At 35.2% G+C, this 16,493-nt stretch overlaps 2 protein-coding genes across 11 annotated transcripts in view; one reads left to right on the forward strand and one right to left on the reverse strand.

Moving 5' to 3' along the window:
• The window catches only part of LOC111054622 (gastrula zinc finger protein XlCGF57.1), a 721,792-nt gene that overhangs the window by 577,319 nt on the left and 127,980 nt on the right, over window positions 1-16,493 (reverse strand). The window lies entirely within an intron of this gene.
• Window positions 10,347-16,493, forward strand: part of LOC111043943 (gastrula zinc finger protein XlCGF57.1-like) — a 46,677-nt gene continuing 40,530 nt past the window's right edge. For 2 of the 3 annotated variants that reach the window (XM_039440937.1, XM_039440933.1), the window contains exons 1-3: window positions 10,360-10,490; window positions 14,195-14,336; window positions 14,984-15,207. In XM_039440937.1, coding sequence (XP_039296871.1) covers window positions 10,479-10,490; window positions 14,195-14,336; window positions 14,984-15,207 — 378 coding nt within the window. In that variant the 5' untranslated portion in view covers window positions 10,360-10,478. Of the gene's footprint in view, window positions 10,491-14,194; window positions 14,337-14,983; window positions 15,208-16,493 lie in introns of all 3 variants that reach the window. The other variant, XM_039440935.1, reaches the window with a different exon arrangement.

A 16,493-nucleotide genomic window follows, 5' to 3' on the forward strand; every position in this document is an offset into this window, starting at 1 on the left:
GCAAATATCGGTGTAATCTATATGTGGACTTGACTTTTTACCGGAAAAATCAGTTACACAAATGTTGGACAACTCACTTTGATGAAGTTCTATTTCTGAATTAACAGATAATTCTAAACAACAGAGTAAATTAATTTAAGATAACTTAAAAAAATAAAGTTTTATTGAGTATAATAAATGAAATTTGTTAACTTTTATTCTTTATCAGTTGGCAATCGATGATGTGTAGGCATTTATTTAGGTGTTTATCTCAGGCGTTTCTCTCAATTTTGTATAAGGCTTGGCTATCATTAGAAGTATTTGTCTCCTGTTGAAGATTTTCTAAATAATTGAAATTTAAGATGTTTTGTATGAGATTTGAATGTTTTTTATTAAATTTATTGATGTTATTGAACATATGTGAAGTGTAGATTTCAATTTCTCTTTTCAATTGGTGTTAAAATTTTCATTTAATGTTGAAAGTCATAAGCCTGCCTTATAGCCTGTAAATGAAGGATAAGTATTATTAATTTATAAGTTGTATATTTTGATCTAGTTTTGAAACAATAATTTCTGAGTTTTTGTGAAAGCTTTTTGAATCTATTTTGATGAACATATCAAACATATTTGTAACCTCAATTATGTTCAATCTATTTTCAGTCCATGTATGATTATTTGTTCTGGTGTAAACTGAATTTTTTCGAATCATTTTGAAAATTATAATTTGATTTGCTTTGAACTGGACTTATTATCCATAGGCATTAAATCCATTCATGATTTATCAAGATATTAGCAATATTGGAACCGATGACTTTCCTTAGGTGATAGGTGAAAGCTATCAAACCTATTTGGATTTAATTGGTAGCACACCAATTATTATAATAGTCCAGTCAAATGGTTGTTTCACAGGAAACAGCCCCAAAAGAATTTTTCTTTATGGTTCTATATGTATTTTGGGGTGCTGAATTCGAATCCGAAATTTGCTGACCCGCCAGAGGGCGGCTCCACCCCCCAAAAAACCCCAAAATCTCGAACTTTTTTCGAATTTCTCATTCAATCTCGACAACCTTGAGTTCCTGAAGAAAAATCATTCTTGACAAAATTAAAGAAAATAGAATTTCAAATGAATTGAGTGGTCACGCAGGACTCTACCACTTTTTATTCTGGAGCTAAATTGTTTCTTAGATTCAAATCATTCTGTTCTTCAAATCAAGATCAAGTACCATTTTTTATCATTTCGGGTTACCGAGATACACAGGTTTGAATATAGAAATTGGGCATTTTTCTGTGTATTTAATATGGGCTAAAATACACTAAAAGAGGATTTTTCTTATTTTTTCATCAAATTTAAGTTATGATACATGATTTCGAACCGCCTTGACGAGCTGAGAAGAATGAGCTGTAGAACAATGAGATCTGACCATTCTGTCTAAAGTTATGAGTGTTTAAAGTTTGATCCTTGACGTATCCTTATGGGCGAACCCTCTCCCACCCGGAAATAATGGAAGTTAGTGCATCTAACAGGTGATTCTCATAGGAAATAACCTTCTACTGATGATTTCAGCCAAAATAGGTTTTTTTGACCTTGGAAAAGTATTATAATGAAAAATTTGTATTTCTACTGAATGATTTGTTTTCTATTTTTGGGTGTCCCCCCCTTCCCCTCTAGTAAATTTTAAAATTCTCAAGTAATCCGGTTCAAAATTAATTGCTCTTTCACGTGATGTGTGGTTTCATCATTACTGGTAAAATATCCAAGTTGTATTGGGTGAAAGTGGTGAGTTTGCATAATTTTGAAAACCCCTTGAAAAATAACCCTATTTTGAAAATTCATAGCTCCAGAACCAAGAACGGTAGAGTCCTGCGTGACTACTCAATTTATTAGAAATTCTATTTTCTTTAATTTTGTCATGAATGATTTTTCTTCAGGGAATCGAGGTTTTCGAGATTGAATGAGAAATTCGAAAAAAGTCCGAAATTTTGGGGGTGAAGCCGCCCTCTGGCGTGTCAGCAAATTTTGGATTCGAATTCAGCGCCCCAAAATAAAGAACCGCCAAGAAAAATTCTTTTGGGGCTGGTTCCTGGAAAACGACCATTTGACTGGACTATAATATTGTGTATGTTTTTTGAGAAATAAATTTGAAAAAAAATTCGAATATTATCATTTTCATGTGAGGTAATGTATTTTCATATAAACAAAAAACCTTGTGCAATAAAATATATTATGTTTCACTGTTGAGAATTCATGATTTTTTATAGAACTAATTACTCCACCAAAACAAATAGTTAGCCTTAGTTGCACAAAAGCCTGTTAAACTTTTAATCATTGTTAAACTCCACAAAAACCAATGAGAGAAGGCTTCTCTGATTGGCTCTCATGACATCTAATCGAGATTGAAAGTCAACAGACTTTCCTGCAAGGTTTTCACATTTTTCAGTGCTAACATAAATGCAAAAGTGTATAACATGTTTTTGTATTGGTATTGACAAGGCGTCAGTATTACAAAAAACAGACAAGTGTAAATGTTATAACCTGTTGAAACCCTAGAAAAGTAAACTATCTTGGAAAAACATAAGTGCCAAGCTAAATGAAGCGGTTTTCAGGAGAGTCGGCAGGGCAGGAAGCTCTCTGATTGGCTGATTATCAGCTGGTTTCCAAATGCCAAACCAGTTGTACAGCTTCTTGTCCTGCTGATTGGTCTGAAAAAATCCTCATGTGGTTTGGTCCTGAGAGGTATATCCATATTTTCAGGACTATGGGTTCATCAGCTGAATAAACAATGTTTATGCACTATAGTCCGGGAGATATTAATTTTAACATGGTTCTCTCTTGAAGACAGAGAGGCCCAATGCTCTTTCCTTCACTGATCACTCCCACTACCCAACAGCATTCTCCCTACTTTTGTGTCAGCATCCAATTGTGTGCAGCCCCAATTGTTACTCCTCCCCACTACTCTGTCAATGCTACAAACTGCAAGGAGAAATCAGTTCCCCTCTTCATGTTGAAAGTAATATCTCTCAAACTATAGAAAGAAAATCTATTCATTCATGATGCCTGAACAAAATTTTGTCAAACAAAAATTAAAAGAATTATTGAAAAATGTTTCAAAAGAATAAAAGCTGTTGAAGTGTACTTGAAAAAAACACTGGAAAGGAATAATCTAAACTTGATAAATATTGATGATAAGTTTTTGTTTTTAATTCTATAAGTATCAAAAAATGCCATATTGTCTTTTTTAATACCTCCAACAGAGAAAACTTGCTACTGAAATAAAAATGAAATATTATAATACTAGAGACCTCCTGGGTTGGAGAACTTGCCCAAGAATTGTTTTATTGCAATTTTTGAAACCTGCAACTATCAATTATACAGAATTGGTTAAAATTATGGAAACAGCTAAATATTTCTTTTACAAGGATAATTTGATAGTAGGTTTCATTGGAGATCCTATTTGAAATGAGAAATCACTCTGTCCCTTCAATATCTTTGTCCCCCATATGAAACCAAATTAATTTTTTAAATAAGAATGTGGTCATGTGATACATGATTCCCATACAGAGCTCCAAGAGAAAATGAATGATGTAAACAACACATTGATATCTCAACCTGTATCATTTTGTTTATGTAAAAGTTGTAAATTATGTTGAATATAATCATCAACCAGCTGAAATCATGTTTCAGCACAAGAAGGTATGTCTGTGTGATCAATGTTAGTAGACAGAAGTTTGGTCACTCATTCAATGTATTGGAGTTGAAATGCAATTGGAGTGGGGGAACTGCAGCTGTGACGTAGGCTGTAGTACAAATTGTAGAATATGTGCTCGATTCCAGCTTGTCTTCAATGCATTATATTATGTGAATGCAATGCTTCGAATTTATTGGGATCAGCCATGGCATATTTAGATAATAGCTTACTCTATCTATAGTAGGCTGTGGATCAATTTATCATTTTTTTGTTTTATTATTGGTGTATATAATATTACTAGCCGTCAGGCTCGCTTTGCTCGCCATATCCGTCTAGCCAGGGGGCTCCGCCCCCTGGACCCCCGACTGGATCGTCCAAGAATGACATCAGCAGGCTCGCTTCGCTCGCCTGCATTTTTCGTTTGAGCATTTTTATCATATGTTAGAACAATCCAGTCGGGGGTCCAGACTAAACGTCTGGCTGAACGTATATGGCAAGCGAAGCGAGCCTTACGGCTAGTAATAATATATTCCCAGGATTGAAGTAGCAGTGTCCAATCAATTTTTCCGCGATAAATGCATTAAAACCTTCAACTTGGTGCCAACCTAAAAAAGTCAACTCAACTTAATGCCAACCTGACAAAATTATTAATTTGGTTGCCAGTTAACAACTGTTTCGAAGAGGTACTCTATCTAGATTATAGTTCTATAGAAACATATATGATATGGACATTTCAATTATAATTAAGAGATTGGGAGAAGAAGAATATACATGCTAAAAGACGAACTTTAAACACTTAGAAACCACCCTTAGAGTTAAAATATTGCCAAAAGATTTCTTAGTGCGCCTCTAAAGGGCCAACTGAACATACCTACCAAATTTGAACGTTTTTGGTCTGGTAGATTTTTAGTTATGCGAGTGAGTGAGTGAGTCAGTCAGTGAGTGAGTGCCATTTCGCTTTTATATATATAGATAATTCACAGTCAAATAGAGTAGTGTGTTGAACAATGCAGTGTTAGGCAATGTTTGCAGTGCATTATTAGTTAACTATTATTTTGTTATAGATATTTTTTGTAGTCTTCCTGTGTGCATCATTATGACTGTAATACAAATCGAACTTTACTTACTTACTTACTTACTTACTCCGTGGCTCTACAACCCATTGAGGGTCTTGGCCTTCCGCAATATGCCTCTCCATTCGTCTCGGTCTTGCACCTTTCTCCTCCAACCTCTGATACCCATTTCTTTCAGGTCATTCTCTACGTCATCAATCCAGCGCATTCTCGGTCTTCCCTTTAATCTTCTTCCACCTGGATTCATTCTGTGGACTTTTTTCGCACTCCTGGAGTCACTCATTCGTTCAAGGTGTCCCAGCCAGCTAAGACGCCTAACTTTTATCTCACTCACAATGTCTGGGTTTCCGAAAAGCTCTCGTAACTCCTGATTAGTACGTATCCTCCATTCTCCATTACTGAAGATAGGTCCATATATTTTCCGGAGGATTTTTCTTTCCCAGACATTAAGTAGCGCTTCGTCTTTTTGAGTTAGGACCCAAGTTTCTGCACCATAAAGCACTACTGGTCTAATAACGGTGATATATACTTGTATTTTCACTTTCCTAGTGATGAGCCGGGAATTCAAAAAATGTTTCATGGCATAATAGCATCGATTACCTGCTGACAGCTTTGCTTTGATATCTACCTGCACTTCATTTCTATGTGTTATCATAGCACCTAAGTACTTGAATTCGTCAACTCTTTCAAAGATACTATTGCCCATCACTAGTTGCCTTTCGTTTTCTTGACCATCTATCCTGCTGTTGAACATGTATTTTGTCTTGTTTGCATTTATGGTGAGTCCTGTATTCTGAGAGCCAATTTCCAGTTGGTTGAAACCTTCTTCCAGAGCTCTTTTGTTCCTAGCAATCAAAACCACATCATCCGCATATGCCATATATTGCAATGTTCTATCCATGATTGTTCCATTTGGATTGACAGTCAAGTTTCGCATTACTTTCTCCAAACTTATGTTGAACAGCATTGCTGATAAAACATCTCCTTGTCTCAGACCTTTGCTTGCCATGAAACTGCTAGATAGTCTCCCTTGCACCTTTATTTTATATTTAGTCTCTTTGAGTGTCATTCTGACCAATCTCACCAGCTTACAAGGTATACCAAATTCTATCATAGCTTTAATGAGACTATCTCTTTTTATGCTATCAAATGCTTGTTTATAGTCTATGTAAAGTTGATGTAGACTTATATTGTACTCATAGCATTTCTCTAAAATTGTGCGTATTGTGAATATATGATCTGTACATGATCTGTTCGGCCTAAATCCACATTGATAGTCTCCTATTATCTCAGTCATATATGGTATCAATCTCTTGGCAATTATTTTGGTCAATATCTTATAAGCAACACTTAACAAGGCTATTCCTCTGTAGTTTGTGCAGTCGATTTTGCTTCCTTTTTTGTGGATAGGACATATTAACGCCGTGTGCCAGTCTTCAGGCATTTCTTCTTCTCTCCAGATTTGCACTATCAAACTATGTAATGTGCTGAGGAGCGCAGGGCCACCAGTTTTGATCATTTCTGCCGTGATTGCATCTTCTCCAGGCGCTTTGTTGTTCTTCATCGAACCAATGGCTTCTTCCATTTCATGTAGTTGGGGGTCGTGGCTGAATGGTTCTGGACCTATACGGGTGATTCCTTCCATTCCACCATCCTCTTCTGCAATCTCTCCAAGTAAATCACTGAAATATTCTTTCCATCGTTCAATGACTTCTTCTTTGCCACCAATGAGGTTGCCTTCCTTATCTGTGCAGAAATTTGTTCGTGGTTGGAAACCAGCTTTTCCTTCACGTATCCTCAGGTACATCTTTCTTGCATCCTTTGTTTCAGCATATGCCATGATTTCTTCCAGCTTCCTCTTTTCAAAATCTCTTTTCTTTCTACGGCAGACTTGTCTGGCAGACGATCTCTTCTCTTGGAACAGGTTCATTGTTGCCCTTGTTCTCCTATTCAACATACTTATTCTTGCCTTATTTCTCTCTTCAAGGGCTTGTATGCATTCTTCATCTATCCATGTATTTCTGACTTCCTTTCTCTTGTATCCGATTGTCTCCTGAGCACTCATCACAATACTATGTCTCAGATTTTTCCATTTCTGTTCTGCTGTTGTGTCCCCCGCATGCTGGTATTCTTCTAGCTTATCTTGTAATCTTTGTTGGTAGGCTTCTTTCAGACTTTGGTTTTTGAGTAGCTTTTCACAGTCGAACTTTAGTTGTTTCTTGCCTTTGGAGAACCCAGTGTTATTTATTCTTTGCCTGTATTTCAATCTTATCATGAAGTGATCTGTGTCACAATCAGCTCCACGAAGACTTCTCACATCAAGGATATCTGAGCCGTGACGTCTGTCAATCATAACATGATCAATTTGATTTTTTGTCCGTCCATCTGGGGATAACCACGTCATTTTGTGAACGTCCTTGTGTTTAAAAAAGGTACTACTAATGGTCATGTTGTTTCCTCCTGCAAAATCAATCATTCTCAGGCCATTCTCATTGCTTTCATTGTGTAGGCTGTAGGGTCCAATAGTTGGCCTGTAACACTGTTCTCGTCCAAGTTTAGCATTGAAGTCACCAAGGATTATTTTAACATCATACTCAGGGGTATCTTTATAGACATTTTCCAGTTTCTCATAGAATTGATCTTTATTATTTCCATCTGCTTCATTGGTGGGTGCATGAACACATATCAAACTTATATTAAAGAATTTTTCTTTTATTCTCAGCAAACAAATCCTTTCATTTATTGCTTTGAATCCTATAACTTTGTCCTTAAAATTCTTGTGTACAAGAAATCCTGTTCCAAATGTGTTATGGTCGTGTCCACTGTAGAATATGGTATGATTACCTAGGTCCATTATTCCATTCCCTTTCCATCTTATTTCCTGTAGAGCTACAATTCCAATTCTATACTTTTCTAGTTCTTGTCTCAGTCTCATTGTGCTACCGGCTCTATTTAAACTTGTGACATTCCAAGAAGCAATCAACATATCTCTTCTTCTCCTCTTTCGTTTTTCCATCCGTTTCCTAATCAAGTCATTGTCTGTTTCCAAATCAATCCTGTAATTCCTGTCCTGTTCCGAGGCACATTTAGTGGTTTTCGTAACGTAGTTCTTTTTACGGGGTAGGATTGTTAGCCCTACCCCAACCCCCAACCTGGAGGACCAGTCCAGTTTTTCTTTCACGGTGGCTATTTTATTTCACCACTACCCCCCGACGCTGCTGGCTGCAGGGCCGGTGAGCATTCCCCGATTCCAACGGGGACGCGCCCGATGGAGGTAACTGGCAAGTCCCCACACGGGACAAATCGAACTTTACCTTACCGTAATTGATATTTTATGTAAATAGTTAGTTTTTTCTTGACCACTTGATAAGTTATTTTCCTGCAATGCCTGCTAGCTGTACAGTTCAGAGTTGTAAAAATTATGCAGAAAAGTGTTGAAAAAAGTGTTCACCGAAGGTCAAATTGCAAGGCTACTGAACAATAAAATACTGAAATGGAATGAGAGTGATATTGTTTTAGCATTAACACTTTGTTCTTCATCTAGGAGAGCATACAACTTTCTAGGATTAGAAATGAACTTACCATTACCAGGATTGTCAACTCCATTAATGTGGACAAGGAATATTAAATGTCTTCCAGACCAAATTCTTGGACCACACACAAAAGTTCAGGTTGTGATGGCTAGGAGTCTATGTAGGAAATGGAAGCAAATAATATACTATGCATTTGATCAAAAAATAACAAAATATATTCTTTTTGAAGTTATTTCTGAACTGAAATATTGGACTTCAAAGTTGTTGGTGTAGTGAGTGACATGGGCGGAGGAAACCAAAGTCTATGGAATTCATTGTATGTGACAATATTGCAAAATCATTCTTCAATCACCTCTCATCATATTTTGGTACTTAATGATGTGCCACATCTTCTAAAATTGCTCAGGAACAACTTCCTTGATCATGGAATGAATTTTCCCAAAGGTCAAGTGTTGGAGGAAAAGAATATCAAGAGCATCAAAGAAGGAGATGAACTGAAGCTAGCTCCAAAATTGACGAATTTACATTTAGAAGTCTGTGGAAATATGAGACAGAAGGTCAGCTTGGCGGTTCAATTATTCACTGCCAGTATCAGCTTCCCCAGATATAGTGCTTGGTAACTCTCATCACAAAGAACTGAATGGTGAATGAATGGGAGAAACCGTTACCTGGTCATGTGCATTACGGTGCTGTGTAAAACCACAAAGTAAAATAAATGTTAAGAAATTTCTTTCTCTGTGGTAAGACCGAGATGGATTTGTGACTGCAACATCTGATTTGTTGCTCTGTGCCCTCCTAAATTATTCATATTTTGAATAAGTTCATTTTATAAATTCCACAGATTATTATCTCTTTCCTGTATAGGGCTACTTGTAATATAAATATAAAGAAAATAACAATCTCAGTACCCTTTTTTGAAATATTTTAACACTACATGTTTCGGTCATTTATGCCATTTTCAAGTGATATGAAGTAAATAAATTTAATACTACTGGAAGATTCTTATTTTTATCATATGTTAGTTTATTCATATGTTTTTATGAACTAGGACTGTAAATTTTGGATTTAAATTCGCATGATTCTATCAAAAATGGGGTTATTGGTGTCTAATTGGATTAAGTTTATTATTTTATCTCTGTTTAATTTTGCTGCTTTATAAATATGGAATTCTTCTTTGACATTCAGTTTTTGACTTTTATTACCATAATTAAGTATTTTCATATTGGAATTTATATCTGTAAAATTATGGCCTGAATCTATCAAGTGTTCAGCAAATGCCGACTTCTGTGTATAATTTTTAGATTTTAGTGCTTGGATATGTTCTCTAAACCTGATATGGAAATTTCTACCCATTTGCCCGATATACAATTTGTCACAATCACTACATTTAAGTTCATAGATTACAGACACCAATAACCCCATTTTTGATAGAATCATGCAAATTTAAACCCAAAATTTACAGTCCTAGTTCATAAAAACATATGAATACACTAACATAATGATCAAAATAAGAATCTTCCAGTAGTATTAAATTTATTTACTTCATATCACTTGAAAATGGCATAAATGTCCGAAACATGTAGTGATAAAATATTTCAAAAAAGGGTACTGAGATTGTTATTTTCTGTATATCCACAGATTATTTTTATTTATTTTTTCCAAGTCCAATTGTATTTCTATAAGAGTGAGTGCAATATCCAAACTATTTCTGTTAATTTTATCACTGAATTATAATCAACTTGTTGCCTTGTCAAAAAGAACCTTGTATCAGAATTAAAAAAGTTTTCCCAATCACTTGATCAACATTATACCTTCATAATATTTCTATCTATTTATTTATTCATATCACTAGGATTAATAGATAATCATGATGTATCGATTTGAATTTATAAATTTCGAGTGATTTCATTGAATGTTTAAAATATTAGAACAAAAGAGTAGCAATGCTTTTATTTGAGTGTTTTTAAATTAGCGTCAAATTCAAGTTCTACAAAGATGGCGCCGTCTCAGAGCACACAAGTTAGTCTTGGTGCCATGTAAAATGGATGATCAGATTTGAAGACACCTTTCTGTATACTTTCTGTTCTATGGTGTTGCATCTTTCCATGCTAATTCATTGGCTGGTGTTTTTGAGTCCGGCTGTCCTCTAATAATAATAGTTTGGTACTTTATTCTATCCAATATCAATTTAAATATGAAATACTAAAATGGAGTCAGATGTAAGTAGCCTCCTTGAAAATTGTATAAGCAATAAATCACAATAGACATACATAACCTAGAAATCAGTAGAGCCTTTTTCAATTAAACATTACTGTATTATTTATATCTTATATCATGTTAAATTGAGGTTTTAAAGCATTATCGAGCTATTGCTACATGATTCATATTTACATTATATTATGCATTAGAGCATGTAAAATGTCTAGGCCTAATAGATCTGTGAAAACATTGTACAATTCAATCAATTGTTGACCAGCCATATGCTGAATAAATTTTGTCAATTAAAATCATAAAACAACTCTGTAAACACAAAGTTGAACAATCTTTCTGTTCAAACCTAAATACTGATTGATCTATATACAATATTTGACAATTCTGTATTGACTGTCTTAGCAAATTGAATAATTAAGAAATAATAATACTGATAAATCTCCATTTTTACCTACACTATAGAGCTATAAATAAAAATTAAACAGTCAAATGAGCATGCATGAAAACATGAAAATTTTGCAACATTGTCCAAGTGTCAAGATGTTTTCCCAGTGTATAAGGGCCGGTTTCCGAGCTGGGGATTTAGCTAAGTTCTAGACTTTAACTGGCTTTAAACTCTGGAGACAGAAAATTGGATTTCCGAGTCAGAGTGTTAAAGTAGTTAAGGACTTAAATAGACTCTGGAGTTTAGAGATCATGTTAGACCCTGGAGTTTATAATTTTGCTTTTTGAGTGAAGGGCTGGCTTATAAGTCCAGGACTTGAGTTAGAATCTTGCCTCTTTCCCAGTCAAGGATTTATCAAATTCGTTAAGTCCAGGGCTTAAAACAGCGTGATTTTAAACCCTCGACTGGGTTTAAATTCAAGTTCTAGGCCGGTTTTCAAGCTCGGGATTTAGCTAAGTTCTAGACTTTAACTGGCTTAAAACTCTGGAGTCAGAAAATCGACTTTCTGTGTCAGAGCATTAACGTAGTTGAGGACTTATATAGACTGGAGTTTAGAGATCATGTTAGACCCTAGAGTTTATAATTTCGTGTTGTGAGTGACAGTCTTATAAGTCCAGGACTTAAATTAGATTCTCGCCTCTTTCCCAGTCAAGGATTTATCAAAAAATTGTTAAGTTCAGGATTAAAAACAGCGTGGTTTTAAACCCTCGACTGGAGTAGGGTTTAAATCCAAGTTCTAGACTTAACTGAGCAAACACAATAATTCAGTTATTATTTTGGAGTAGATAAAAAGCCAAATAGATATCATGGAATACCTAAATTATTTGGATTAGTCCATCTAAATTCATAATTTATAGTTTGCAAGTTAATTTTGGAATATAATTGTATCAGAATTATATGTAAAAAACTAACCTCATTTTATGACTGTGACATAACCTAAAAATGATCAGGCAAAATAATACAAGGATTGCCTTGGAATTTATATCCAATCTGAATGTTATTAATCAATGTCATATTCAACATAATAATAATAACAAAAATGAACTATTACTCCAGTTTTTTTTTTCAAAACAAAGATACATTTTCAAACGTACAAGTGAGCAGGCCCTACTTGCTGGTAGTGTACCATGTGCTTTTTCATCCTGAGCTATGGACTGCTGCTGTGGGGTCATGCTTCTGCATGTAAAGATGTCTTCAAGCTGCAAAAGAGGGCCATCCACATTATTACCTTTAGTGGATTTCTGGATCATTGTCGACCTCTCTTCAAATCCACAAGTGTAATGACCATCTACAGTCATTACATTTACTTGTGTGCTGTATGTGTAAGCAAATCTTGAAAAGTTTAACATGAGGAGTGACTTCCATGGTCATGACACTAGAAGTCGAGGTCTCATAGATGTGCCATACCGTCGCTTGTCAAAGACCTGTGATGCATTTCCTGCATTGGCCTTGTGGATCTTCAATAGGCTGCCAGGGGATTTGAAGATGTTGAACACACCAGCATTCAACCTGAGACTCAAGTGTTGGCCTAGGAGAAATCCGTTTTGTTCCATTCAGGATTTTTTTCTCAACGACTTGGTAGGCCTAGTCTGACGTGTACTGCCATCTCGATAATTGCAAATGTGATAAATGTGAAAAGTTATATATTTTTAACTCTTGACGCAACCCATCCGGCATTGCTGGTATTGGTGAAGAGGAAGGTAATTCAGGTGATCTTTATGTGATATTTTGTTTATCCATACCCATTATTGTTGATTATTATTGTGTGTGATGGGTGGTAGTGTATGAATGGCACAGTATGAGAGACTAAGAGCATCACATGGCTAAGATAGCTTCACGAAAAAGAACTACTGGTATGTGGACTATTAGTTTGAGTAAGCAGTGGAATTTGGAACATACAAAACACTCAATTTCATGGTATTAAGCTATCTTTCCTCTATGGTTGCACCAAGCAAATGTTATCATTCTCCAGGATCTATATGAGAGTAGATTCAACTGATCTGAAGGAGTGGTTATAGTCAAGTGAATCGGATGCTGGCTTCATAATTTAGTTACCTGGGCTCAAATCCTGGCCTGAACAAGATATTTTCCTCAGCAACTCTTATGTTTTAGATGGACACATCAAGTCGTCAATCCCTGCTGCCTGAAAACAGTCGGTAGGTTATGTCAGAAGCTCTGAAATTGATCAATTATCTCATGATGAATAGATTAATGCCACTACTGAAATTGATTCTTATTTAGTAATCCATTCTGTGAGATTTCAATAGTTGAAGCCACTTTGGAATGTTTTAAAATCTTGTTAACTGTTGTGTATGATAAATATTTTCACTGTAGGCTTCCAACAACACTTTTGACTTCTGTGTCTTCTGATTATGCTGTTTTCCATTCTATAGAGTATCTGTTACCAGTTTTTGAATGATCTGTTCCAATTATTTCAACTCGAGTCTTTCATGTCTCAATAAGTCATAGACGAAACATGTTATCCACAGATTATATATGTCTATATTTCATTGATTTAGGGGAAAGTGTTACCTGTGCTCTGCAATGATCTGTTAAAAGCTCAAATTGATTGAATTTAGTTTTATATTTTCTTGCTATTTGAAATATAACCACTTATGATATTTTACTATATAAATACGTTTTGATTGAGTATTTTATCATATGTAGGCATTGTATTACAAATTAAATAAATTTGTTTTATCTTCAACACTGTTATCAATTGATCAATAAAAATTGAAAAAAGGCCCACAATCATCATTAACAAATTGAGAATTTTTATGCAAAATTCGAGTTAACCAGTTTGGTGACATCTTAATTTATGTTTTATAAATTATTCAAAACTGGGTAACAGTATTGTAAAATCACCCTACTTTTCCAACTCTTCCACAATCAAGTCTGCTGTAGTAAGGTCCACGTTATAATGGTAGTAATTGATTAACATTGATGTTGCTATCCTTGTCTATTTGACAGAGCAGATAGTGCTATTCTTCTCCAGCTCTACTACTTTGCCTGAACGTTTTTTACAACATAGAAATATTGTTATCTAACAAAACATCACAATATATATTCTTGTTAAATATCCCTTTTTATTCCTACACTTTGTATTCTCATTCTACATAATAAAAAAAGCTATTCACCTACTGTAATACAGATCTTTCTAGTATGCAGTCTGCTATTCATCTAAAATTATTTCCCTCATTGTGAATAATGTAGTCTAGAATAATAATACAAGTCCTGGCATTGATTGTGAATGTGTATGTGTTGCAGATGGCGACAGTAACTGTTAAAAAGGAGGAGGAGGAGGAGGATGATAGCAGCCAGCAACCAGCTGCAGTGGAAGATGATTGCAGCCAACAAAATTATCTAATCCCTGGCTTCAACATGATCTTCATCAAAGAGGAGGCATATGGTGAGATGCATTCTATTACTAACCGATTCTTGATTGACCAGGGTCTACACTCCTTGCTTGGGTGATTAGATTGTGGCCAGCTTCCTCACAGGAAGTGGTTTGATGTTTGGGAGTGGAATTCCTGTATAAATGCTACTCCTGAATGGGCTGTCTGCCACATGTCAAGCATGCACATGTACAGAACAAATGTGTAGTGTGTTAGATGTAATATGTTCAGAATATTCCATAAAATTGGATGTATCAATCTAATGATGTTTGTCTACTTTTTGTTATAAATTTGACTTCTTCAATTTCATTAATTACCTCTCATAACCAATCCATCATCACTATGGAGAATTATCACCATTAGCTATAAAGAAATATAATGAACCATCAGAATACTTTATAACAATTACAAAATGTATTATTGAATCATGATCTTGACAAATAAGATATACATTGTAAATGTATAATTAGCAATAATCAACATTTAATATTATATCAGATATGCTGGGAGGACTTGACTCAGAGTTACCTACAAAAGAAGGCGGTTGTGACACAAAATTGTCAGATCATTCTCCTATCATTTCCACTCACTTCATAACGTGAATGTCACTATATAATATTCTGTTTTGATAATTCACAAGTTGCATTATTGGTGATTGCAGACGAGGAAGAGGCTGAAGAAAGTGCAGTGAAGAGCGAACCAGAGATGTGGCCTTCAAACTGCAGCACATCTGGCCGAGACTATGCAACAGGAGTGGGTGGACTGAATGAGCATTCAACCTCTCCAGTGGAGAAGTGCACTGAGTCATCTGTGGCTGGCAAAAAGACCAAGCTATACAGCTGTGCTGACTGTAGCTATAAGACACCAAAGTTTAGTCATTTGAAGGTACACATTAGAAAACACACTGGAGAAAAACCTTTCAGCTGCGAATTTTGTGTTTTTAAAAGTGCTAGGTTAGGTGATTTGAAAGTACATATCAGAACACATACTGGAGAAAAACCTTTCAGCTGCCAGTTCTGTGACTACAAATGTGCTAGGTTAGATGCTTTAAAAGAACATATCAAAACACATACTGAAGAAAAACCTTTCAGCTGTGATATTTGTGACTACAAAAGTGCTAGGTTAGATACTTTGAAAGAACATATCAAAACACATACTGGGGAAAAACCTTTCAGCTGCGAATTTTGTGATTTTAAAAGTGCTAGGTTAGGTAATTTGAAAGCACATACCAGAACACATACTGGAGAAAAACCATTCAGATGCAAGTTTTGTGAATTCAAAAGTGCTGAGTTAGGTAATTTGAAAGTACATATCAGAACCCATACTGGAGAAAAACCATTCAGCTGCGAGTTTTGTGAATACAAAAGTGCTGAGTTAGGTAGTTTGAAAACACATATCAGAACACATACTGGAGAAAAACCATTCAGCTGCGAGTTTTGTGACTTCAAAAGTTCTTATCTAAGTAATTTGAAAGCACATATCAAAACACATACTGGAGAAAAACCATTCAGCTGTGAGTTTTGTGACTTCAAAAGTTCTTATCTAAGTAATTTGAAAGCACATATCAAAACACATACTGGAGAGAAACCTTTCAGCTGCAAGTTTTGTGACTTCAAATGTGCTAGATTAGGTAATTTGAAAGCACATACCAGAACACATACTGGAGAAACAACTCCTAGCTAAGCATAATTTTGTTCACCCTCACTTTCTTATCAAACTTTATTAAATTAGTTATCTACTCTACCTTGAATCTTTCAATTAAACTTCATCTTCAATTGATTCAATTTATTTTATCAATAAGTAATTACTTTGTGGGTAAATCCTGCAGTTGAGTCTGCCATGAATGAGGTTAGTTCTACTTTCTTTCTGGCTTCAAAAATTGAAAAATCTGGTGTGGCGCACTCACACAACTTTCGTTGCCGTTATGAAAATTTATCACCTGATGCTAGTGTTCCCGCGCATCTCAAGTCTACAATTTTAAGATCTCAGCCAGCTGGTAACAGGACAATAAGGCTGGAGACACACAAAGTTTGCCATCTCTTCATAGTGAATGATTCAATAGAATCAACAGTTGCCAACAGTTTGTAATTGAAATAATAACATTTCCTCGAATTTCGAGCTTATTTTCAATTTTAGGTGAAAATGTTACTGAACATTAATTGAAGAGATTT

Source organism: Nilaparvata lugens, chromosome 14, assembly GCF_014356525.2.
Source record: "Nilaparvata lugens isolate BPH chromosome 14, ASM1435652v1, whole genome shotgun sequence".
NCBI lineage: Eukaryota > Metazoa > Arthropoda > Insecta > Hemiptera > Delphacidae > Nilaparvata > Nilaparvata lugens.